General features: G+C 39.6%; 1 protein-coding gene across 1 annotated transcript; it reads right to left on the bottom strand.

Annotated features, from left to right (window-relative positions):
- Nucleotides 1-474: 474 nt before the first annotated feature.
- LOC127654470 (Golgi reassembly-stacking protein 2-like) lies at nucleotides 475-27,310 on the bottom strand. Its single transcript, XM_052141690.1, is given in 11 exon segments — nucleotides 475-1,294; nucleotides 13,689-13,811; nucleotides 14,173-14,259; nucleotides 20,410-20,484; nucleotides 20,487-20,532; nucleotides 20,643-20,775; nucleotides 22,120-22,250; nucleotides 25,091-25,177; nucleotides 25,511-25,714; nucleotides 26,248-26,328; nucleotides 26,948-27,310. Coding segments are annotated over 11 exon segments (1,311 nt in total). The 5' UTR covers nucleotides 27,011-27,310; the 3' UTR covers nucleotides 475-1,013.
- Between the last annotated feature and the right edge of the window lie 437 nt (nucleotides 27,311-27,747).

Raw genomic sequence — 27,747 nt, 5'->3', positions numbered from 1 at the left:
AACAGAACAAGAGAAGCACAATTTATAATATTGTTGTGGTCAGAATTAACTACTGAATTCAAATATATTCTAAGATTGTAATCTTGACCAACCATTTTGGAGATAAGAGCTTTGTAACCATAGAAAATGGCTAACCGGGAGCGTTCCAAAGATGTGCGTCGGGTGTAGCGGTCGACTGATATGGATTTTTCAATTTGATATTTAGAGAGCAGGATGGTCGATTTAAGAACCAATAAACAAAATACAACAATAATAATTAAAAAAAAAAAGCAAATCTTTTCTTAAGCGAAACAAACGCTTATTTTAGCAGACACAAGGTAAAGTTAACAGTTGTCACAATATGGCCAAATATTGGTCTATCACTTGTCGAGTGGACTGACTTGCCTTAAGCCCTTATTACACAGTAACTCATATGTTTTTTTTGTCCATATACGTCCCCTTTAAATGTATATTTCAGTTCACAGGAGGCATTCGTAGTGTAAAACTGGGTAGTTTATTGCTTGTGTATGTTTGAATAAGATTCCCTTACTATCTTCAAAGTGCACAAGCACACATTCAGCCCTGCAGCACACGTGTATTTCTTTACGTTAACAGCGCTATCTTACTGAAGGTGCCAGCGAGAGAAAGTGGCCCAGTCTGATGTATACAGGATGTTCTGAGAAAATAAGAGCAATGAACATGGTTCAAAGAAAGCACACACATTAAAAATCACATAACAATTTGTAATTACAGTGAATGTTATACTAACATTTGAATGTTGCTTACAGATATACAGAAAGAAAAAGCTTGAGAAAGCACAGACTCAAACTGGACATACATGCTCATCACCAACAGCCATTCTTGCTGTTTTTCATTTATTTTTAATATTTTAATTTCAAATCTGTCCATCACTCCCTCATCTCTGGTGTCTTTCAACAGAATTGTTAATATGTGTGTTTGCACACTGAAATATTTTTTTTTACTGAATAAATACATTAGATACAGGAGGACACTCCCAGGCCATGGTCTGATCGTTATGAGGACTCTGTGGCCGCCAGTGCATAACTCGTTTCTGTGGCAACGGGCATCTCTGAGGGCGTGCCTTTGACTGCAGGGGTGGCTGTGGCATCCAGTATTAGTGCTGGAGTCTGCTGGGCCATTAAGGAGATGGGTGGTACCAGATCAGAGGGTGCCAAGTTGGAGGGCAGCGTTACCCCTGGCATGCTGTGCAGTGTAGAGGGGTGAATGGCTGGCATGGGCAGAGGAGAGATGCCAGGCAGGTTCAAAGGAGGGAGGGAGGGGAGAGGGGGCAAACCTAAAGAGAGAAACAAAAATACTCTACACAATGGAGAATATACAGTATTTATCAATGGACTATTGCCACTTTGTAGCAAGAAAACTAGCTTCCCATGAACACTCAAACTGTACATTCATTATCTGAATGAATTTTTCCCACAACTTCCATTGTGTATCAACTTTATCAAATAGGGATGAGCGATGTACATGTCAAATTTAAAGGTAAAAACATGTCAAATGACGCAGCATGGTATGAAATGTGCGTATCAAATAATTATCTTCATTAGTTACTTTTGCATTAAAAGGTGCATTTTTCTCATGGTCTTCATTAGGGATGAGCGATGCGATACCTGGATCGGTATCTGCTCCGATACTGAAGCTTTTAGACAGATCGTGTATCAGTCCAACGAGCCCGATCCAAATCTGGTACTGTGTGTTAGTCATGTTCATTACGGTCAAGCTCAAAAAATGACATAAAAGAACCATAAAAACAATTAATTCATATGACTCAAGCATTTTATTCAAAGCCACTTGAAGATGTGTGATAGCTCTATGAATCACAAAAAGCTGTGTTTTACATGTAATTATATAAAATACACACAAAGCTCTAGTGCGTCAGTTAATGGTGCTGCTCTGTTCACACACACGCCTATTTTTAGCCTCCACAGTTGCGTGCAATATTTGAGCGCTACTCATGAACAACATCTCCGATGTAGATGCTCAATAGTTTGGTTCACTTATATGCATTTAGAACAGCACAGGAGATACCAGAATCTGAATAAGAAGCGGATTAAACTACTGTGAACTTTCCTACAGACAGACACATACAGGACTTCCTGGAGAGTTCAGAATGTCAAAATAAAAGCGTGAGGGTTTAAAAGATAAAGGTGTCATGGAGGCAGAGATATGAACTCAGTAGCAGGGTTAACTGAACAGTAAATCCAGTCGAGCAGAGTGGCAAACAGCAGGTGAGTAATATCCAGACAGGGTATAGACACGAACAGATTACTCACAACAGTCTTATGATACTTGCAGACAATAATGTAGACACAGGTATGTTTGACAGTAGAAAGGTCTGGAATCTCAGAGATGCTATCGATGAGAACAGACAAAGTGTGTGTGAAAGCGGGGTATATATGCAATCCTTGATTAGCCACTAATGATGTGCGGGTGGGAGTTATCAGAACTCAGGGGAGAGTGAGCGCTTTGAGGGAGAAAGAGATCGGTGGATCAGTGACAAAGAGTGCACGATTGAGATATATTACTATTATTATCATCATTTATTTACAAATAATTATAATAATATTTAAGTTGAATGGGTTCCAAAAAATAACTGAATGAGAAATGGGCTGATATCTTACAACTAAGTTGAACAATAAAAAAAAAAAAAGAGATCTTAATACTTTAAAGTCCAGATACAAGTTGAAAAACTTTGGCCAAAAAACAGCTCTTCTACTGATGACTAATACTGGAATTACTGTTAATTTTGCTGCTGCATTATCCAGTATACTAGTTAACAATAAAGTTTTTCTTAATAAGCTATCCATTTATATTGAAATAATGTGTAGGTAGAGGTTTGTGTTTCGTTACATATTAAAGAATACACCCACATAGTTCCACACAATAATGTAAACATATTCTAAACTGATTATGCAAAAAAACAACAATGGTATCGGATCGGGAGATACTGAGATTTCCGATATCGGAAGAGAAAAAGCAGTATCGGTGCATCCCTAGTCTTCATGATAGCACTCAACAAAAAAATAAAAGATTAATGAAAAGCTAATAGTTTTCCTAAAAATTTATGTCCACATATGTGGAGAGTAGGTCTAAGTTGAGGAAGTTTAAATAACACCAAGCTATAAAAATATCAGATTTTTTTTTAAATCAAATTGTTTATAATGTTTCCGGTAGTGTTGGTTATTCATGTTTTTGAGACAATACAGACTTTACATCTGATTTTCTGTAAAGCTGCTTTGGAAATGTGTATTAGGAAAAGCACCAACAAAAAAATATATACAAATTTTACAAAAATAAATTTTCTTTTTATGTTACAATGTTTTTTCTACTTTGGCAACAAAATCTCAATGTTCTCTCTTTGCACTGTCAAACAAACAAGTGATACCCAGTGCTGAAGCATTTTACCAATCAGAAATTAGCAAAAATAATTCTGATTCAAAGTAATGGTCAGCATTGCCAAATCACTGCCAACCATATTAAAATAAAATTTAGCTTCATTCATTCAGAATCTATGTACTGATTACCATTGTCCCATGTCTGCCAAACATGTTGAGAGGTGAAAACATAAGGGAATAAGTGAATGACTAAACCAGCAGTGTGTTGTCTGACTGCACTGGTCTCAAATAAGGTAAAAGGCATCTTATTTTCATCCCAACACTGAATACAGGGCTTAAAGTGAAAAACATTGCTGAGCAAGAGGGGGGGGTTGTTTTGTAGAGACGGACTTATCTTCAAATGGAACCATTTATTTTTAAGTATTACGGCTGTATCTTAATGGCATCTTTTTATTAATGAAGGCCAGTATCACTGATATTTTATTTAGTATACTAAATTTTAGGGTTATAAAATAGTCCGCAATGCATAAATTATAAATTAAATTCGATTAATCCTTATTAAAGCTACAAGCGTTCTTTAGTCAAAGAGTAGTTAGTAGTTTTCTCTGTTCCCTTTGTTCTTTGGTTAACTTTACTGACAGACAGAATTAGTGGCTACTGTCACTTTAAGATCTACAGCTGGTGACAGGATCTCACGCGTCTCATTCTCTCACTACTCTTTACTTCCATTTAAGATTTTATTTAACTCATTTAAAGTTAATAATGATTGATTCTTGTGAGGATACTCGACAAAACGGACATTTTGGCATAAATGTGTGTGTTATTGTTCGTTCAAGCGCGAAAGAGAATTCGATACTGGTTCGCGACTTTTTGTGCCTCGTGTGTAAGTGTGTGTGTGTGTGTGAGGAGGATACGGAGCCCCGAGCGACCTGTGCAAAAAAAAATCTAAGAGAATTTCGCGTGCGACGACGAAACTTTCGCGGCGACGACGAAACTTCGCGTGCGACGAGATACTTTCGCGCGCGACGAAACTATGGCGCGCGACGAGATACTTTCGCGCGCGACGAGAACTATCGCGCGCGCGACGAAACTTTCGCGCGCGACGAAACTATCGCGCGCGCACGAGATACTTGCGCGCGCACGAGAAACTATCGCGCGCGACGAGATACTTTCGCGGCGCACGCGTTACAGTTTCCGTGTGTGTATAGCTCTTTTCCGATTAGGCCATTGCCATCATTCATTTACTCAAAGATACTGAGAGCATGGATGCGCATGAATTTATAGAGATATATTTTAAACTTGGCCTTCAATACAAAGACATTACTGTCTATGACATTTGTAATACTGTCATGGCTGAGACACGCTTTGATCTGCCAAAGGACACTAATCAAGCAATAGACTTGTACTTGTACTTGCATTTAACACGAGAACTACCGAATTATATAACTAGCCTACTAGAATGGCCATAGTGGTCATTCTGACCGCTAGACTGTACCAAATGTCATGTCATATTTACATTCGAAACTTCTATTGAGGTTTTAGAATGAAGCTTCTAATGTCTGTCGTCATATTTTATATCGCCATCACCCTAAAAATGTATTGAATAAAATAGAATAATATGGATCAAATGGAGCTCAGCTTAACGCAGATAGTCCTACATAATACGATCTTTTTTGTAATATATAATAGTGCTAGACTATACACAAACATAGGCCTATATATATTATATATTAGCTGCTAGACTGCCCCGAGGAAGGTGCGCGTGCCTCGCTTTGTGTACAGCAAGTTTTTTCACTGGAATCAAAATCCATGAATAAATGAATCTGTTATATTAATAATAAACACCAGGACACGTAAATTTTAATTCTAATGAATGTGAAAATGTATTAGTTCATCGACAACCACAGAACTTGCTATTGTAGCTGATTGATACAAATTTGATTATTTATATTCTATTATTTTCTTTGTAAAATAAAAACAAATCAATGCAATAGCTTATAAAAACATCACCAATGTGTATTTCAATGCATAGTAAAAACCTTAGACATGTATGAATCACATATAGGCCAAACCCAAAATGGCCAAAACAGTTAATAAAGAATATGAACATTAGCTAAACTGTGGGAAAACTGATTTAGAAAGCAATATTTGTTTTACTGTGAGCAAAAATATCATGCTGTAAAACTATAATGAAAATATTATGCTGTAAAATCATTATGAACTAATTCTCCTAAAAGTGGGCTCACTTGAACAAAAAAGGGGCCCCCATTTTAGGAGAATAATTTAATATAAATAATCAAATTTGTATCTGTAATCAGCTACAATAGCAAGTTCTGTGGTTGTCGATGAACTAATACATTTTCACATTCATTAGAATTAAAATTTCGTGTCCTGGTGTTTATTATTAATATAACAGATTCATTTATTCATGGATTTTGATTCCAGTGGCGGCTGCATAGGATTGTTTCCAATTTCCAATAAATCCAGAGCGTTGTAAAGTCCAAAAGTCAACATGTTTTGAAAAAGGATAGATGTAATAATTTCCAAAATTCACAACATGTTTTTATCTAACTAAATATTCCACTCAATCCATGTTTGTTGGCGCTTAGACTTTCAAAACCCTTTTCACTGTGGTGGAAAAAACTTGCTGTACACAAAGCGTAGGCACGACCTTCCGGGCAGTCTAGCAGCTAATATATAATATATATAGGCCTATGTATGTGTATAGTCTAGCACTATTATATATTACAAAAAAGATCAGTATTATGTAGGACTATCTCATGTCGCTTACGCTCCATTTGATCCATATTATTCTATTTTATTCAATACATTTTTAGGGTGATGACGATATAAAATATGACTACAGACATTAGAAGCTTCATTCTAAAACCTCAATAGAAGTTTCGAATGTAAATATGACATGACATTTGGTACAGTCTAACGGTCAGAATGACCACTATGGCCATTCTAGTAGGCTAGTTATATAATCTCGTAGTTCTCGTGTTAAATGCAAGTACAAGTACAAGTCTATTGCTTGATTAGTGTCCTTTGGCAGATCAAAGCGTGTCTCAGCCATGACAGTATTACAAATGTCATAGACAGTAATGTCTTTGTATTGAAGGCCAAGTTTAAAATATATCTCTATAAATTCATGCGCATCCATGCTCTCAGTATCTTTGAGTAAATGAATGATGGCAATGACGCAATCGAAAAGAGCTATACACACACCGAACTGTAACGCTGCGCGACGCTGAAGTATCTCGTGCGCGACGCTGAGTAGCTCGTGCGACGCCGAAGTATCTCGTGCGACGCGATAGCTGCGGCGACGCCGAAGTTTCTCGTGCGCGACGCTGAGTAGCTCGTGGCGCACGCGAAAGTTTCTCGTGCGCGACGCTGAAGTATCTCGTGCGCGACGCCGAAGTTTCTCGTGCGCGACGCGAGTAGCTCGTGCGACGCCGAAAGTTTCTCGTGCGCGACGCTGATAGTTTCGCGCGCGACGCCGATAGTTTCTCGTGCGCGACGCTGAAGTATCTCGCGCGCACGCTGATAGTTTCTCGTGCGACGCTGAAGTTTCTCGTGCGCACGCTGATAGTTTCTCGTGCGCACGCGAAATTCTCTTAGATTTTTTTTTTGCACAGGTCACTTCGGGGGCTCCGTAGGAAGGTGCGTGCCTGGCTTTGTGTACAGCAAGTTTTTTTCCACCACAGTGAAAAGGGTTTTGAAAGTCTAAACGCCAACAAACATGGATTGAGGCGGAATATTTCGTTAGATAAAAACATGTTGTGAATTTTGGAAATTATTACATCTATCCTTTTTCAAAACATGTTGACTTTTGGACTTTACAACGCTCTGGAGTTATTGGAAATTGGAAACAATCCTATGCAGCCACCTCTGAATCAAAATCCATGAATAAATGAATCTGTTATATTAATAATAAACACCAGGACACGAAATTTTAATTCTAATGAATGTGAAAATGTATTAGTTCATCGACAACCACAGAACTTGCTATTGTAGCTGATTACAGATACAAATTTGATTATTTATATTAAATTATTCTCCTAAAATGGGGGCCCCCTTTTTTGTTCAAGTGAGCCCACTTTTAGGAGAATTCGTTCATAATGATTTTACAGCATACTATTTTCATTATAGTTTTACAGCATGATATTTTTGCTCACAGTAAAACAAATATTGCTTTCTAAATCAGTTTTCCCACAGTTTAGCGAATGTTTATATTCTTTATTAACCGCTTTGGCCATGTTGGGTTATAATATGTGTTTCATACATGTCTAAGGTTTTTACTATGCATTGAAATACACATTGCTGATGTTTTTATAAGCTATTGTATTGATTTGTTTTTATTTTACAAAGAATATAATAGAATATAAATAATCAAATTTGTATCTGTAATCAGCTACAATAGCAAGTTCTGTGGTTGTCGATGAACTAATACATTTTCACATTCATTAGAATTAAAATTTCGTGTCCTGGTGTTTATTATTAATATAACAGATTCATTTATTCATGGATTTTGATTCCAGTGAAAAAACTTGCTGTCAAGCGAGGGCACCTTCTTCCGGGCAGTCTAGCAGCTAATATATAATATATATAGGCCTATGTTTGTGTATAGTCTAGCACTATTATATATTACAAAAAAAGATCGTATTATGTAGGACTATCTGCGTTCAGCTTACGCTCCATTTGATCCATATTATTCTATTTTATTCAATACATTTTTAGGGTGATGACGATATAAAATATGACAACAGACATTAGAAGCTTCATTCTAAAACCTCAATAGAAGTGTCGAATGTAAATATGACATGACATTTGGTACAGTCTAACGGTCAGAATGATCACTATGGCCATTCTAGTAGTTATATAATTCCGGTAGTTCTCGTGTTAAATGCAAGTACAAGTAGGTACAAGTCTATTGCTTGATTAGTGTCCTTTGGCAGATCAAAGCGTGTCTCAGCCATGACAGTATTACAAATGTCATAGACAGTAATGTCTTTGTATTGAAGGCCAAGTTTAAAATATATCTCTATAAATTCATGCGCATCCATGCTCTCAGTATCTTTGAGTAAATGAATGATGGCAATGACGCTAATCGTTAAAGAGCTATACACACACCGGAAACTGTAACGCGTGCGCGACGCGATAGTTTCGTCGCGCACGCGATAGTTTCTCGTGCGACGCTGAAGTATCTCGTGCGCGACGCGATAGTTCTCGTGCGCACGCTGAAGTATCTCGTGCGCGACGCGATAGTTTCGTGCGACGCGCGATAGTATCTCGTCGCGACGCTGATAGTTTCTCGTGCGCACGCGAAAGTATCTCGTGCGCACGCGATAGTATCTCGTGCGCGACGCGATAGTCTGCGTCGCGACGCGAAGTATCTCGTGCGCGACGCTGAGTAGTCTCGTGCGCACGCTGATAGTATCTCGTGGCGCACGCGATAGTTCTCGTGCGCACGCGAAAGTATCTCGTGCGCGACGCGATAGTATCTCGTGCGCACGCGATAGTTTCTCGTCGCACGCCGAAAGTCTCTTAGATTTTTTTTTTGCACAGGTCACTTCGGGGGCTCCGTAGGAGGACATTTACTGAAGTGCGTTCTCTTTTGTCTTGTCGCACATTAATGGTTTAAAGCATTTGGTGGACAAACTAATAACTAATAAGAGCTAAAGAATGACAAAGAACGGATGCAGCGTTAATTGTGTTAAATATTTTAAAACATTAAAGCTGGACAAAAAAAAAAAAGAAATCGCGATACGTTAACGTTGACAGCACTAAAGGTGCGCATACACACTGCAACGTTACTTGTCATACATTGCTGACAGAAAATAAAGCGGTTTAAAGTGGACTCGTTTTCATGGTAGGCCTACACATAATGTTTTTTTAGTAAGCTACACAGAATGTTCTACATTAAATATTTAACTAACAGTCTGAAGTTACCTAGCAGCAGTGTATGTTAATGTTAGCTCAGTCAACGTAAGGCTAACATCAAAAGGTGTAGACAGAAAATATGATTATGCTGACCTGAGCTAATTTACTGAAATCAACCAACTCACATCTCCTTTCTTTTCATCCATGATGACATTAAGTCACCTAATGTTGTTTCTGGAGTTCTGCGCTCCATGCGTTCACCGACGACGCTAACGTGAGGTATGGATCTCAATCACACTGTTGCCAGGACCCGCCCTGCTCTGCTTCTGATAGGCTTGTGACGTTAGTTAGAGCTGCGCTCCTCTCATATGATTGGTAGGTGAAATCAATTGACTCGAAAATATTAAACCGCATTCAAGTTCCCAGTTTCAAATGCAGCTCATAATGGAAGCGGCGCACTCGTTTTTTCCAAGCGCGTCCTCGCCGAAAGTGCGTCCGACTGTAATTTGCAGCCTGATTAATAAATTTTGCCTGCGCCGGAGGCCGGACCTGCCCTCAAGCCGGAAATCCGGCCCCCGGCTGGAATACTTTAAGCCCTGTGAATACAGTCTCTAAAGGCAACATTTTCCAGCCTTTGGATGAACCTATTGATTCTCAATGTGATATTGCACAATGAATATAGGATTTCTATGGTAAGTCTGACTAAATGTCCTCGTTGGAGGTCATCGTGTTCAATAGTGTGATGGTTCACAATAAAATAGCAGAAATGTTCAAAATGGCATATTAGATCAAACTTGAGATGATACTTTTTACTCACACAAGGTTAAAATAAAGTGTTATTTTATTCTGTCAAAATGACTGACAGTATTTTGAAATTATTCATCAATGTACATAATGAAATTTTTTTGGTTAACTCAACCTCTGGTTTCAACCACTTTACTTTCCGTAAGAAAATGAGTAAAGCTGGCTAAAGGGATATTTCAAACAAAAATGACAATTCTCTCATGATTTACCCAGAAGTGTATGACTTTCTTCTGCAGAACACAAATTAAGATTTTAAAAATAATATTTAAGCTCTGTAAGTCCCCACCAATGCAAGTTGATGGGTGCCAAAATTGTAAAGCTCCAAAACCCACAAAAGGGAGCATAAAAGTAATCCATATAGCTCCAGTGTTTTAATCCATATGATAGGTGTGGGTGAGAAAAGATCAATATTTAAGTAATGTTTAATAATAAATTCTCTTCTCTGCCCATTAGGGGCAATATGCATTAAGAATGTGAATCACCAAAAACACAAGAAGAATGTGAAAGTGAAACTGGTGTTGATTGACTGAGTATGGAGGATAATTTTTAGTGGAAAATAAATAAATTGACTTAAATATTGATCTGTTTCTCACCCACACCTATCATATCACTTCAGAAGACTTTGATTTAACCACAGGAGTCATCTGAAGTACTTATAAACTCACCTAAAAATTATTAGGAACACCTGTTCAATTTCTCATTAATGCAATTATCTAATCAACCAATCACATGGCAGTTGCTTCAATGCATTTAGGGGTGTGGTCCTGGTCAAGACAATCTCCTGAACTCCAAACTGAATGTCAGAATGGGAAAGAAAGGTGATTTAAGCAATTTTGAGCGTGGCATGGTTGTTGGTGCCAGGCGGGCGGTCTGAGTATTTCACAATCTGCTCAGTTACTGGGATTTTCACGCTACAACCATTTCTAGGGTTTACAAAGAATGGTGTGAAAAGGGAAAAACATCCAGTATCGCGGCAGTCCTGTGGTGAAAATGCCTTGTTGATGCTAGAGGTCAGAGGAGAATGGGCCGACTGATTCAAGCTGATAGAAGAGCAACTTTGCCTGAAATAACCACTTTCGTTACAACCGAGGTATGCAGCAAAGCATTTGTGAAGCCACAACACGCACAACCTTGAAGCGGATGGGCTACAACAGCAGAAGACCCCACGGGTACCACTCATCTCCACTACAAATAGGAAAAAGAGGCTACAATTTGCAAGAGCTCACCAAAATTGGACAGTTGAAGACTGGAAAAATGTTGCCTGGTCTGATGAGTCTCGATTTCTGTTGAGACATTCAGATGGTAGAGTCAGAATTTGGCGTAAACAGAATGAGAACATGGATCCATCATGCCTTGTTACCACTGTGCAGGCTGGTGGTGGTGGTGTAATGGTGTGGGGATGTTTTCTTGGCACACTTTAGGCCCCTTAGTGCCAATTGGGCATCATTTAAATGCCACGGCCTACCTGAGCATTGTTTCTGACCATGTCCATCCCTTTATGGCCACCATGTACCCATCCTCTGATGGCTACTTCCAGCAGGATAATGCACCATGTCACAAAGCTCGAATCATTTCAAATTGGTTTCTTGAACATGACAATGAGTTCACTGTACTAAAATGGCCCCCACTAAAATGGTGTGCAGTGTGGCAGGGTGCATTATCCTGCTGAAAGAGGCCACTGCCATCAGGGAATACCGTTGCCATGATGGGGTGTACGTGGTGGTCTGCAACAATTTTTAGGTAGGTGGTACGTGTCAAAGAAACATCCACATGAATGCCAGGACCCAAGGTTTTCCAGTAGAACATTGCTCAGAGCATCACACTGCCTCCGCCAGCCTGCCTTCTTCCCATAGTTCATCTTACTACCGTCTCTTCCCTAGGTAAACAACACGTACACATCTGGCGGTCCACGTGATTTAAAAGAAAACATGATTAATCAGACTAGTACACCTTCTTCCATTGCTCCATGGTCCAGTTCTGACTCTTACATGCCCATTGTAGGCGCTTTCGGTGGTGGACAGGGGTCAGCACTCTGACCGATCTGTGGCTGCGCAGCCCCATACGTAGCAAGCTGTGATGCACTGTGTGTTCTGACCTTTCCATCATAGCCAGCATTAAGTTTTTCAGCAACTTGTGCTACAGTAGCTCTTCTGTGGGATCAGAACAGACAGGCTAGCCTTCGGTCCCCACACACATTAATGAGCCTTGGGCGCCCATGACCCTGTCTCCGGTTCACTGGTTGTCCTTCCTTGGACCACTTTTGGTAGGTACTAACCACTGCATACCAGGAACACCACTCAAGACCTGCCATTTTGGAGATGCTCTGACGCAGACGTCTAGAGCAGAGAATCCAGAGAATCTCGTTTCTCGCAGTCTGAGAGTCCTTTAGGTGCTTTTTTGCATGTCTTGCACTGAGAATCAAGGAACTGCCTGCAGAACTCAGAGACAGGATTGTGTTGTGGCATAGATGTGAAGGCTACAAAAATAATTTGGCTGCATTGAAGTTTCAAGAGCACAGTGGTCTCCATAATTCTTAAATGGAAGTTTGGAACAACCAGGACTCTTCCTAGAGCTGGCTGCCCAACCAAACTGAGCAATTGGGAGAGAAGGGCCTTGGTAAGAGAGATGTCCAAGAACCCAATGGCCACTCTGGTTGAGCTCCAGAGATTATGTGCGGAGATGGGAGAAACATGCAGAATGACAACAATCACTGCAACGCTCCACTGATCAGGGCTTTATGGCGGAGTGGACAGACGGAAGTTTCTCCTCAGTGCAAGACACATAAAAGCCTGGTTGGTATTTGCAAAAAAGCACCTTAAGGAGTGTGAGAAACAAGTTTCTCTGGTCTGATGAAATGAAGATTGAACTGTTTGGCCTCAATTCCAAGCGTCATGTCTGGAGGAAACCAGGAATAGCAAACCACCTGTGCAATACCATCCCAATGGTGAAGCATGGTGGTGGTAGCATCATGCTGTGGGTGTTTTTCAGCAGCAGGGACTGGGGGACTGGTCAGGGTTGAAGGAAACCTGAACGCAGCAAAATACAGAGATATTCTTAATGGAAATCTGGTCCAGAGCGCTTAGGACCTCAAACAGTGCATAAGGTTCACCTTCCAACAGGACAATGACCCTAACACACAGCAAAGAAAACACAAAAGTGGCTAAGGGACAATGCCGTAAATGTCCTTGACTGGCCCAGCCAGAGCACAGACTTGAACAAAATCGAACATCTCTGGAGAGACCTGAAAATGGCTGTCCACCAACGGTCCCCATCAAACCTGACAGTGCTTGAGAGGATCTGCCTAGAAGAATGGCAGAAAACCCCAAATCCAGGTTTGCAAAGCTTGTCGCATCATACTCAAAAAGACTTGAGGCTATAATCGCTGCCAAAGGTACTTAAACTAAGTACGGAGTTAAGGGTCTGAATACTTATGTCAATGTGATATTTCAGTTTTTTATTTTTAATAGATTTATGATATATATAATAATATAATATCATAATAACCCTGTGTTTTACGTTTTTCCTGTCAGTATAGATGTGGCCAGAATAAGCTGCAAAGTGGACCAAACTGGGTGTTGATAGCCAAAAGTCTGACTTTGTGGGAGTGAAAACACAAAGTGTTTAAGTAAGTTAGTGTGTGTCGGTGTATACCTGCTGTGGTGGGAGGCAACCCACTGATTCCAGCTAACGTTACAGCACTAAAGTCCGGTAATGGTATATTGAGGTTCGGTAGGTTTGGTAGGGGAGGGAGGCCAGACGGTAAAGGCATCAAACCTGAAAATAATAAATAAAAACAGATAAGCATAATTTACCTACAAAATATTCACATTTAACCATTCACATGAAAAATGTTTTTGCATTCATCTGCACTGTTCTCCAAGAGTTCTACCATGGACACATGCACTAGGCAGATGTCTTTGGCCATAGCGGTGCTGCATTTTTTCAGCATCTCACGCAGGATTAACATGTTTTTTTTTAGATGCAGTGTCCACTTAAAAAGAACTTAACATTTTAAAAACATGTCTAACTTTATTTATTACAAGAATGTGTTCCTTCTGAGCACCCCCAAACACTACTGAGGACAGATCAGAAATATTTTTCAAGCTTTTATTAATTTTTTTTTAATGTTTTTTACCTGGTAGGGTGGTAGAGGGGTTGGCAAAGGGAAGGGAACCCAACCCTTGGGTGACATGAGTGGGCAACAGGGGGACTGTGGGAACACCTTTCAGAAACAAAGACAATTATCATTAGGGCCTATGATTTCCGCGATGTGGAAAACAATGACAGAATCAAGGAATCCAATCATAAAAATGGAATCAACAATTAAATAATTTAATTAAATACATTTGGGATACAATTTTTGTATAAATGCTAATTAAAATCGTGATATGTCCGACTACCGGTTCCAAATGTGAATGGAGTAGACGTGTCCGCCTCAAGCTCCCATTACAGTTTTATCTATTGATAATTAACAAAAAAAACTAGCTGTCAAGTATCATCAACCTCGTTTGGACCACATTTCTAAAGCAACAGAGCAAAGAATGGCATCTAAATCAGCCAAGCGAAGAAAGCTATAACCACAAGAGACAAACCGCCTGTGGCTCATGGTGAAGTTAGCAAGTCGACTTTGGCCGGCCTACTTGAGGAACACCGTGCCATTCTCTCTGCCGACTGCTGACTTTTTCTCCCCAATTTGGAATTCCCAATTCCCAAAGCACTCCAAGTCCTCGTGGTAGCATAGTGGCTCACCTCAATCAGGGTGGCAAAGGACAAATCTTATCTGCCTCCGCATCTGAGGCCTTCAATCCACGTATCTGTTCACGTGGCTTGAGCATGTTACCGTGGAGACGTAGCATGTGTGGAGGCCCACACTATTCTCCACGGCATCCATGCACAGCTCACGACGCAACCCACCATGAGCGAGAACCACATTATAGTGACCACGAGGCGGTTACCCCATATTACTCTACCCTCCCTAGTAACCGGGCCAATTTGGTTACTTAGGAGACCTGACTGGAGATGCTGAGAGCAAATTAGTAGAGAGGGGGGCGATTATCATTCAGTATAATCAAATCTATCGTCCAGTTCATCTTTGCTTTAAAACGTTTATCTAGACTTGAAGTATATCAGTTGGTTCTCAATTATACAGGTTGGTACGCATTTGTACCATGGTTCATCTGATTTTGAAGATTAGCGACTCATCTGAAAAATCTGAATTAGCAGCGTCAAATACACAGGTGGAGGCACAACTTCAGTTAAAGGGGTCATGACATGAGAAACCAAATTTGCCTTGATCTTTTGGTATATAAGAGGTCTTTGTATCATTAAAACGTCCTGCAAGTTTAATATTTTAAGACGTCCTCCCCATTCTAAACGAATCATTTATTTAATCAAGCTCAAAATACAGCTCGTTCTGGATTCATGGTTAGAAGTGACGTGTCGGTTAGAAGTGACGTAACAGCGTTTGCATATGACCGCCTCCAGCACAAGATAACTACGATTTAAGCGCCAAGACAACTACGCTCATTTACAGTATCGCCGTCGCCTCACAAGTGTTCAGTCGATGGACAGCGAGCTCTGACAGAGACTACTTGTGCACAGGAAAATTACGATGCCACACAGATGTGCTGTTCCTGGCTGTGGTCAAACAAAACCTCTGAATAAGCTGCCGAAAGATCCAGGCGTCAGGGAAAAATGGATGCAGTTTATTTTTTGCGGACGTTCCAGTCACGGCAGTGTTAACTTAAGCGTTTGTTCTGTACATTTTAAGGATGACTGTTTTGAGAACAAATCTCAATATGATGCTGGCTTTGCCAGAAAACTGTTGCTCAAAGATAAGTCCGTGCCGACTATTCTGGGAACAACGACGACGCTAAACTGTAAGTAATCTATTTTAAACTTTAAACTACTTTTTAAAGCGCAATTTCATTCAGTATGAATAATTACAGTGTTTTTACTTAGTTTACTTGCATATTGTTCTGGCTGGAGCGTCAATAATTGATACATAGGCACTGGCGTTAGCCAATCATAACAGTGGGCGTTAACACTGAAGTCTTAAATGGAAACGCCCCCAAAACAGACTGTTTGAATCAGAGGATGAGAAACAGGGTGGGAAAAGGTCATAAATCACTAGATTTTAAAAGTTTTTCTTAAAAAAATATATTAATACTATAATTGCACCTAAGGGAACATAATAATACAATAAAAAAAAAACATGTCATGACCCCTTTAATGCACCTGTATGGCTCTGTAGATGGATACGTCATAGTGGACAGAGCAGTGCGAGTGCAAAGCTCTTAAAGCTCAAGCTCTTAAACTTCCACAGCTTTGTGAGAATCAGTGAGAAGCAAGGCACGAGAAGCGGAAACCATTTGAATTCGGTACAGAATTCCACATCACCACCCTTGAATTTACTATAGTAACACTAAATGTACTTCAGGCAGAAAAAGATTGATAATAAAACATAATATATCACTACTTCAGCTCAATTAAATTTGTCATAGGTTACATTAGGGGAGTGAGGGAATATAATACATTTTTGTTACAAGTAATACATATTTATATTTTGTATTTATTGTTTTTACACATGTTTATAACAGGAGTAGGTCTCCTGTTTATAATTACAAAAATGCCATAGTTTGTTTTATAGAAATCATGTTACATCTAACCATGGTAGTGAAGATCCATGCTTTAATGCGTTTACTATGGTCTTGTTACAAATACAACTGTTAAAACTTTAAAAATAAAGAATTTTCAAAAACCAAATGTAAAATATATAAACAATATCACTTTATTATTAGTTTCGGTCTTCGCATTTCATTTCATAGGCCCCAGATATAGCCCTGCTTGAATTCAAGAAATGCAAGGTTTGGTCTCACATTCATGATGCGCAAGCCTGCTGAATTTATTAACAAAACTTTAAAATTATGTAATGCATTGAAGTTGCATTGAGCAAATTAAGCACATAACACAAATATTGAGTTGTGTGAGTTTTTTTCAGTACAACAAAGACTCAGTTTTCAAATTACATAACATACTCTACATAAAAGCATACTCTGATGGTGACACAGATAGCCACCTCGGTGTGGAGCTCTCCAGTTCTTTTGCTGTTTTTGTTTGTTTGTCCTGTGTTTAGTAATGTCTTTTCAATCGGTTTCACCAGAGATGAACTGTTAAGTATTTGGCAGCAAACACCAGGTAATCTTTTACTGGCATTTGAATATTCAGACATATTGTTGGACATTTTAATCGGAGGAGCTGCGATGCTGTACAAGTGCGCTAAAAGACACAAACGAGGTAGGCGAGCCAGCGTATTGGTCAAACTGCTTCGACGCGGCAAAGTGCACAGCCAAGTATACAGCTAGGGCCAAAAGGATTTGCAGTGACATAAATTTTGTGTTTTTCAAAGTTTGCTGCTTCAGTATTTGTAGATTATTTATTTATCTATGGTATACTGGAAAACAATTAAGCGTTTCATAAATTTTAAAGGCTTTTATTGGCAAACACACTCAATTTATGCAAAGAGACAATATTTACAGTGTTGACCTTTGTTCTTCATAACCTCTGCAATTCGCTCTGACATGCTGGATATCAGCTTCTCGGCCAAATCCTGACTGATGGCGATCCATTCTTGACTGATTAGTGCTCGGATTTTATCACAATTTGTGGGCTTCTGCTTGAATACAGGTTCTCTATAGGATTAAGATCCAGGGAGTTACCTGGCCACGGATCCAAATTTTCAATGTAATGATCTCCGAGCCACTTCATTATCACTCTTGCCTTGTGACATGGTGCTCCATCATGCTGGAAAATGCATGGATCATCACCAAATTGCTCCTGGATCTTTGGGAGAAGTTGCTCTTGCAGGACGTTTTGATACCGTTCTTTATTCATGGCAGTGTTTTTGGGCAGAATTGTGACAGAACCCACTCCTTTGGATGAAAAGCAACCCGCGTTCACTTTTTTGGCCGGAACTATCAATTTTCCAGATGTCCCAAACAGTCTGAAGTGGGCTTCATCAGAGAAAATATCTTTGCACCAGTCTTCTGCGGTCAAATCCTTGTAATTCCTGCAGAATTTCAGTCTGTCCTTGATGTTTTTCTTGGAGAAGTGGCTTCTTTTCTGCCCTTCTTGACACCAGGCCATTGTCCAAAAGTCTTCACCTCACTGTGCATGCAGATGCACACACAAACCTACTGCCAATATTGAGCAAGCTCTGCACTGGTGGTGACACGATTCCATAGCTGACTCCTCAGGAGGAGATGGTCCTGGCACTAACTGGACACTTTGGGACATCCTGAAGCCTTCTTCACTGCAGTTGAACCTCTCTCCTTGAAGTTCTTGATGATCCGGTAAATGGTTCTTTCAGGTGCAATATTCTTTGCAGCAATTTCCTTGCATGCGAGGCCATTTTGATGCAAAGCGATGATGGCTGCGCGTCTTTCTTTAGAGTTAACCATTGCTAACAAGAACAAAATGATTGGAAGCACTTCTTCCTTTTATAGCAAATGGTCTGCTTTTATAATCCAATTAAGAATGATTGAGTGATTTCACCTGACTAGTACTCGTTCACACTTTCCCAGGTGCTGCTGATATGATTAGTGAAATGATGTTGGCTGGTAATTTTGTGCCAGGACCAAAAAACAGTGAAATTTGGGTTTTTGTGATTAAGTTTTTTTGCAGTTACTTAAAATGCATCTGATCACTCTGCACAATAATCTAGAGACAATGTAAATAAACACCACAACAACAGAAGCAGAAATATTTGTGTCACTGCCAATACATCTAGGGAATCTCTGCTCTCTTCCTAATAAAATGGACGAACTGCTTCTCCTAACCCATACACATAAGAACTTTGCTAACTCTGCTGCTCTGTGCTTCACAGAAACCTGGCTGAGTGAAACCATTCTGGACAGCATGTTACATCTGCTGGGCTTTCAGATGTTAAGAGCGGATCACACTGTGGAGTTATCGTGGAAAACCAGAGGCAGTGGAACATGCTTTTACATCAATGCAAGTTGGTGTACAGATGTATCAGCATTGAAGATGATGTGCTGCCCTAATTTAGAAGTGCTCTTCCTCAACTAGAAGCCTTTCTACTCACTGCAGAGTCTTCCTTGTTTATTCTGGTGAGTGTATATACCTCCACAAGCATATGTGTGCGCAGCGCTGCAACAACTGGCTAATCAGATCACAGACACAAAGCAACAACACCCAGACTAACTTATTATTATTCTTGGGGATTTTAAAAAAGCAAACCTCACACCTGAACTGCAAAAATACAAACAACACATTACAAGCCCAAACAGAGACAGAAATATACTGGATCCAGGGCTGGACTGGTAATCTGGCATAGCGGGCATTTTCATGGTGGGCAGACGCACATTGGGCCAATCAGGGCGGATTGGCCATGGGGAGAACCAAGCGTGCTTGTGGGTCGGCCACGAAACGGGCCGAGATAAAGTAAAATGAGCCGCCGCATTATGCAGACGGCACTACGATAAGCAGTAAAGGACAGCGAACACTCATTCATATTTATGTTCCATCTCTTATGTTCAATACATTAAATCACCTTGCACATAACTGTATATCTGTATGAAACATATCTGAACAACATTGCCCTTCTGTAGCTTCCTCTATATATTGATCTGTTGTATCTTTTTCCACCATTCTTTTTTTTATTCTTATTTCACTGTTTACGTAAATTCACTGGCAGCCAAAAGTTTGGAATAATATACAGATTTTACTGTTTCGGAAGGAAATTGGTACTTTAACCAAAGTGGCATTTAACTACATAGACTGGCATGTCTTATGGTCAATATTAGGTCAAAATGGCAACAAACCATCCCCTAGCTTTCTCTAGAAACATATGTTAATCATTGTTTTGAGGAATGAAGGTTATACAATGCTTGAAATTGACAGAAAACTGAAGATTTCATACAAAGGGGTACACTACATTCTTCAAAGACAAAGGACAACTGGCTCTAACAAGGACAGAAAGAGTGGTAGGCCCAGTTACAACCAAACAAGAGGATAAGTACATCAGAGTCTCTAGTTTGAGAAATAGATGTCTCACATGTCCTAACATCACGTGTTCCATGTGTATTAATAACAAAGACCAGAGCACTTTATTTGCGCATATCTCATGAAAACTATATATTTATTTAATTCAATCATAGCCTTTAGCTGTTTAATAAGCACTTTAACCCATATAGTGAACGGCTTTTCCGAAGGTGAGAGAAAAGTGAAGTTATCAAAAACATCAAATTTTCTATCAAAACGGCAAAATAAAAGCTAAAATTAACTGAAAAAAAAAAGGGGCAGAAATGTTGTCAAGCCAACATAACTAGAAATTGTAGGTGATGCGCATCACCTGTGTGGAGCTCGCTGGGCATTTGAGACGGGGCAGCACTGAGTGACAGGCCAGACAGGCTGTCTTCAAGCCCTCCGGGGCTGGCTGTGACACAGGGGGTGGAATTACTGCGGACAGCTGTACCTAAACAGAAAGATCATTACAGTGAAATATCTGACCAGGCCACAACCGACACACACACACACACACACACACACACACACACACACACACACACACACACACACACACACCTCTGTGAAACCATCCTTCAGCGGGCTGGCTGGCTCACTGGTGGTGTGTCCAGGAAAACTAATTTTCTTGCCCTCTTCAAATGGCAGAGTAGGGATTCTGTGCAGGTAACCATAGCCAATGCCACAACCGAGACTAAACAGAGAAAAATAATAGTATATATTATATATATACACATGTACATTATATATACAGTATTAATATACACTGATCAGCCACGATGTTAAAACCACTGACAGGTGAAGTGAATAACATTGATTATCTCATTACAGTGGCACCTGTAAAGGGGTGGGATATATTAGGTAGCAAGTGAACAGTAAGTTCTTGAATTTCATGTGTTGGAAGCAGGAAGAATCTGAGCGACTTTAACAACAGCCAAATTGCGATGTCTAGACGACTTCCAAAACGGTAGGTCTTGTGGGGTGTTTTCGATATGCATTGGTTAGTACCTACAAAAAGGGGTCCAAGGAAGGACAACTAGTGAACCGGCAACAGGGTCATGGGTGCCCAAGTCTCATTGATGTGCTAGCTTGTCTGGTCCGATCCCACAGAAGAGCTACTGTAGCACAAATTGATGAAACGCTTAATGCTGGCCATGATAGAAAGGTGCAAGAACACACTGCATCGCGGCTTGCTGCGTATGGGGCTGCAAAGCCGCAGACCTGTCAGAGTGGCCATGCTGACCCATCCACTGCCAAAAGCCCCAACCAATGGGCACATAAGTGTCAGAACTGGACCATGGAGCAATGGAAGGTGGCCTGGTCTGATGAATCACATTTACTTTTAGATCATGTGGACCGCCAGATGCGTATGTGTCATTTACCTGGGGAAGAGATAGTAGCAGAATGAATGGGAAGAAGGCAGTCCGGCGGAGGCAGTGTGATGATCTGGGCAATGTTCTGCTGGGAAACCTTCGGTCCTGGCATTCATGTGGATGTTTCTTTGACACGTACCACCTACCTAAAAATTGTTGCAGACCATGTACACCCCTTCATGGCAAAAGTATTCCCTGATGGCAGTGGCCTCTTTCAGCAGGATAATGCACCCTGCCACACTGCAAAAATTGTTCAAGAAATGATTTGAGGAACATGACAAAGTGTTCAAGATGTTGACTTGGCCTTCAAATTCTCCAGATCTCAATCCAATTGAGCATCTATGGGATGTGCTGGACCAACAAGTCCAATCCATGGAGGCCCCAACTCGCAACTTACAGGACGCAAAGGATCTGCTGCTAACGTCTTGGTGCCAGATACCACAGGACACCTTCAGTGTTCTTGTGGAGTCCATGCATCGATGGGTCAGAGCCATTTGGCGGGATGAGGGGGACCTACACAATATTAGGCAGGTGGTTTTAATGTTGTGGCTGATTGGTGTTTTAGAATATATATACTTAGAGTAAATTAATAGTCTCTGCACAAAAGCAGGAACCAGAGAAAGGGAGATTCATAAACAAACAAACACACGCACGAACACACACACCTGCCCTCTCCACCCCAGGCACTATTTGGCGTAATGACCACTTCTCTGCAGTTATCAGTGTCTGTGTTGTAGACGTAGAGTTTCAGTCCTTTGCCCTCATGGGTTTCGATCAATGAGAATAAGTCTTCTGACTGGAGAGAAAATATATTAAACACACAAAATGAAAACAATTGTTCAGCTCCAAAAATCAATGCAAATATTCAGTCACCAGGAGCTGAATTCACAAAACATTCTTAATGAAATTCTTCTTAAAAAATATTTTCTGAATATTTTCACACACAAAAATCTGAGGTTTTTTATTCCCAAAAAGTCTTCCATGGAATGTTCTTCATGATTAGCACTTCAAAACATTCTCGTGAACGTCTTACCATACATCTATAAAATTTTAACATTTTTATTTTTTTCTTCTAATGATTTTCATGAACAGTAAAATCATTTACACCCCCTTGTATTGTTCCAAATCTGACTTTCTTCCATGGAAAGATGTCTTGAGCAATGTATGGACCACTCTTGGCCATATAATACAACAGGAGTATCAGAAATGACAAAAACATTTTTACCATTAATGAATCGAACATGTGGTCCATATGACTTGTGCACTATATTTCAAGTCTTCTGAACCCATTCTATACCTTAATGTGAGGAAAATAAATGTTAAAATAAATGCAAGTCTTGATGCAATGAAAATCTTCCCCTACACAGTAGCTCTCAGGTCTCACTGGCATTAGTGTTCAAATTCAAATATGGAGCCTTTAAACATATTGCACCAAGGTTAGCAATGACAACGGAATAGGTGTAATGTGTCTAAAGGCGCCATATTTGAATAGGAGCGGTGGTGAGGGATTATTTACAGCAAATAATTACAATTTCAATCTGTGCCTTGCACAAAGCTTTTATAATAGCTTCAGACGACTTAGGGCTGCAATTAATGATTATTTTTATAATCCATTAATCTTCGATAATTACTTTGATTAATCAGATAAAAACAAAAATGTATTTCTTGTATTTTATTAACATATAATTTTTCTTAAAAAACAGAGATGATAAAGTGCGTAAGGATTTGGTTCGATTTACAGTACTGAATTACCAATTCTACAGTGTCACAAAACTTTGAAAAAAGTCTGAAACATGAAGTTATGTTTGAAACTATTATTATTATTAAATTTTTTTTTACTTCATATTTCCTTTACATAGGCAAAATAGTTATTTTCCTTTATTATCCAATAGAGTCAAAAGATCCATCAGGTATGGAGTGGGACAAAAACAATCAGCCCAGTAGAGAGCAATCGCGACACCAGAATAGAAATATAAATAATTCTGCCCACTGAATAAAAATACCTAATTATGTTTACATACTGTCTAATTATGTTAGATACATATGCTTGTACGCAGTACTGATTACATGTTTCTAAACTATTCTTTTAAAAAAATATGTGTATTTTCATCCAGCAGAAAAATAATGTTTGCTACAGTATATATTTACTAATGAAATCATACATGTCATTTGGCATTATCAAGAGAACTATCAAATATCAGGACCCTTAGTAATATTTGGCATTATATTCAGCATTCTATAAAATGTAATATTGTAAAATCTTCTGTAAACGCAGTGCAAATTCACTCTCGGGCTGAAAATAGCATCATTGCACTACATGAGCTCAAGAGGAAGAGAAATTACCTAAAACACTTTAAAAACCAGCACACCTTGACGGTCACGGTGAGTTTGCGGGTTTGTTCGTCTCTCCCTCATGTGTGTCCACACTGACTGTTCCCATGGGAATGCTGATCATGCCACTAATTTGCGTGCTAACAGCACCTGTTCTCTGTTGATTGTCTGCCTACTTAAACCCTTCATTGTTTCATGTTCTTTGCTAGATGGTTGTTGTGTATTCTGGTAACTGACTTTCTTGCCATTGTGCCCACACTCACTTCACAGGAGGATTCCTCACAGATCTGCTTTCACACTGCTACAACGCACACACTCCTGCTGCAGTCGGTGCCTGGTCTGTTAATGTTTGCCAGTCCTGCTGTGCTTTTGTGTTTCTGTTATTAATAAATTCTGTGAACTGTTCCTTTGCTCTTGGGTCTTTTGCTTGCCTGCGTGACATTGACCTCTACGACATCAGCGTGATATCCATAAAAACTGGACATTTGATTACGTCGAGGTATGATGTTGCATGAGTTTAATCTAAATGATTGGTCTCCCTTTCTCCATTGCGATCGGTTTGATTGATTTGGATGCGTGCTTGCTTGGTGAAATTTAATGAAGACTCGTTAGTGATAAAGATAAACAGTTTTGTGAATTACATGCCTGATTTTGAATTCCAAACATGTATACATTATAAAACATAGAAAGAGCAGTAAAATGTAAGTTATGTAATGGAGAGAAACAACTCTTTAGCGCATCAAACAACACAATCACTCTGTTAACGTACCTGGCGCAGTAACCGGACCACAATAAACTGCATGCTTATTCTGATCTTTGAAGTGTTTAAAAAGTTATCTCGTGCTTGGGTATTGTTTTTTTGCTTCAACTTGTCTCCGTTGTTTTTCAAACGAGTTTCATCATCCAACACATTTTCCCTCGTCTGTAAAGTGACTTTACTGAGGGAGCATCTCCGTGCTCACCGCAAATATCCAACTTATCGATAATGCAATTTTGTTGTTGATGATTTTCATTATCAATTATCATCAATTTTATCGATTAGTTGTTGCAACCCTAAATATAGCACACGAGTCATGTGGACCACATTTATTATTACATGGTACAATTATTTTTTATTTTGGAGCTCAAAAGCATACATATTACCACTTTCACTACACGATAAGAGCAGTATGAAAATTAATCAAAACATCTGTTGTGTTCCACAGAGGAAATGATGAAGAGAATATTCATTTTTAGGTAAACTTTTCCCAAATAGTGTTGATTAGGGTGCAACGACATATGGAAAGTGTCATGAAAGAAAAATACCTCATTCATAACAGTATCTGCTCCAATGATGTAGTCAGTGTGTGGCCTTAATCCTGCTAAAGCTGCAGGAGAATTTGGCTCCAATTCCTATAAATCAAACAAATTCATACAAAACAGGTTGGAAATTAAGCATTCTGGACTGAGCAAAGCCTCCTTTCAAAGCTCGACAGTCTGTTTAGCAAGAACACGCCCATTTATAACACCATGAGCATCTACCATTTGCAGAGCAAGATGATAGCATGCAACAGCTATACAGATTGTCTGATAGGGGCTTGTTTTATGACTAATTCACCATAAGGAGTTCCAAACACATGTGGTATTTTCATCAAATGCTACCCAACCGTCAAAAATATAAAAGAGGTGAAAGATCCAACAATTTTACATTCCACCACGGATTCTCGTTGGCTGTCAGTTACTCACCAAAACGTGCCAGACGTTTTCATTGGCTCCCTCAAAACTGCAAAAGCGGATGCTGACACCCAGAAGGCCCTGTCCACCCCACATATTGCTAGGGGTAACAGTGGCTTCCCTCAGCTCGAGCGTCTTGCTGCTGTACACCAGCATCTTTACAGGCTTTTCAACGCTGGCCTTCAGAATATCTTTCAGTGTGTCATTATCCTTGTTCTAAATAATAATAAAAATAAAAAATAAATCATGAAAATTCCAGTAAACCAACTAGGTAAGACTGGGCGGTGTTATGGTATACTATATAGCAAACAATGGTAGAACTATTGGTTAACCAGCATATACATTGCCATACCATTTATTTATATGACTAGTAGTGGACAGTTCTGCTTTACGTTATATACACATGAGTGTCGAAGAAACATGAAATGCAAAATACGTCGCGGAATCAAAGTCAAAATATCATATTATGTTTAGTTTTTTGAGCAACATCACATACAGAATTATGTTCAACTGCATGCAAATGATAATATGTAGAATTTAACTATTATCTTTCCCCCCTTCAATCCTATTCTAAAGCTGGAAATTAAACTAAAAATCAAATCTTTGTGCCGAATAATTTTCATTTGTAAAGTAGTTTATTCACTGGATATGCCATTGTAATTGTAATTGTATTGGAATTTAAATTTCTCACACAGATGCTTGGTTTTGATCAATGTGGACCGACCGTGTTTCATATGCAATAAACCTACCAGTCTAGTGTTGTTGATGGACACAATGAAGTCAAAGAACGGCTCCAGACCTGCTCTGTGCCCGGGAGAATTCTCCTGCACCTGCAAAAGAGAAAGAAAACACCAGTCAAATAATCACATTCAAATACAACCATCAAAAAATCCATTCAAACAAATAAAACGCTTGTGTATATCCACTAGCAAAACTCTAAACTGGCCTATTTGACAAAATAATGTGTTAAACCAACAACTGATGCATGAGTAATCAAACTTCAATAGAAGCTTTCATGCACACAATTTTTTTAATGACATACTGACCAGTGATCATGCAAAGATTCTACTAGATCCTACGTGTTTCACGTCGATCTGTGTTGACACTCAACTGCTTTAGATTCATATTAATTATTATGATTGACGAGAACTGATAATTTAGTCAGTCTAGCATAATTTGCTTAAATAGTGTACCAGCCCATCCAACAACATTCACGGATAATTCATGACAATGTAAAATATTAGTGCATCGTTTTTAAAGGACAACTGTTTGTGGGTGTACACTCGAAAAAAAATCAATGCATCAATGCCATCTTTACATTTAACAGCCAACGTTTTCATTTAGCCACTGTAAGCAGGCCGCACTGACATCCCCGGCCTCGATTTGAAAGCTCCGCCACTGGGTGATCTGCCCAACGAGAGAGGGTGAGACCGAGAGAGACACACTCACCCTGAGAACATGATAGCCCTCCGAACCACCTCCGGGTATTTCCACACTCTGCGATCCCCCCATGATCCCCCGTGTCACCGGTGAGACTGAGAATGTCGTCCGTTTTATTATTCTCCTCACCAGCCGATTTTGTGGGACAGACACGTCCGACAGAGAGAGCACGAGCGAGTTTCCCCGGGATGCGAGCGACGATTGTGAATGACGTGGCAGTGCAGGGAGAAAGAGCTCGTGACTCTGTGGCGCCCAGGTAAGTGCACTGCGGATCTCTCTGGTATCAGGCTGTTATTATTTATTAGTCAAGGAAGCATGGATTTATTTTGTCATCTGTTGGTGTATTGATGGTGAACGATACAATGTGCAACCTTAAATTTATAGAAAAAGTTATTTGAATGGCAATGATTCAATGAACGTGCAACAAGGTCCATAAATGGGCGTGGTTTGTGGGCAGATCCTTTTTTCTAATTGGCCAGGGCTAAAAAAAAAAGTTGGACCTAAATAATAATGATAGTGTTTTAACTTTTAACTGTACATTGTCTATTCAATGGCCTTAAAAAGTATTTCAACATAATTGTCCAGGTGTAAATTATTGTCGAGAATGCTGATGAAATAGCACCCCAGATAACGTCGTCATGTGTTTTCGTTGCTTTTTTCAGCGCTGGTTGGGATGGACCAATCACAGTCGTATGGAATTACTGGAAAAAAATCGTTTTATTGAGATTGTTGTCGCTGAATTTCGATTTTTATGACACGTAACAATCAAAAAAGTATCAGATTTAAAATATTGTTTTTAGTAATGAAAC

Source organism: Xyrauchen texanus, chromosome 13 (assembly GCF_025860055.1).
Source record: "Xyrauchen texanus isolate HMW12.3.18 chromosome 13, RBS_HiC_50CHRs, whole genome shotgun sequence".
Lineage (NCBI taxonomy): Eukaryota > Metazoa > Chordata > Actinopteri > Cypriniformes > Catostomidae > Xyrauchen > Xyrauchen texanus.
The sequence above is the reverse complement of the archived record's forward strand: the minus strand, read 5'-3'. Positions and strand labels throughout refer to the sequence as shown.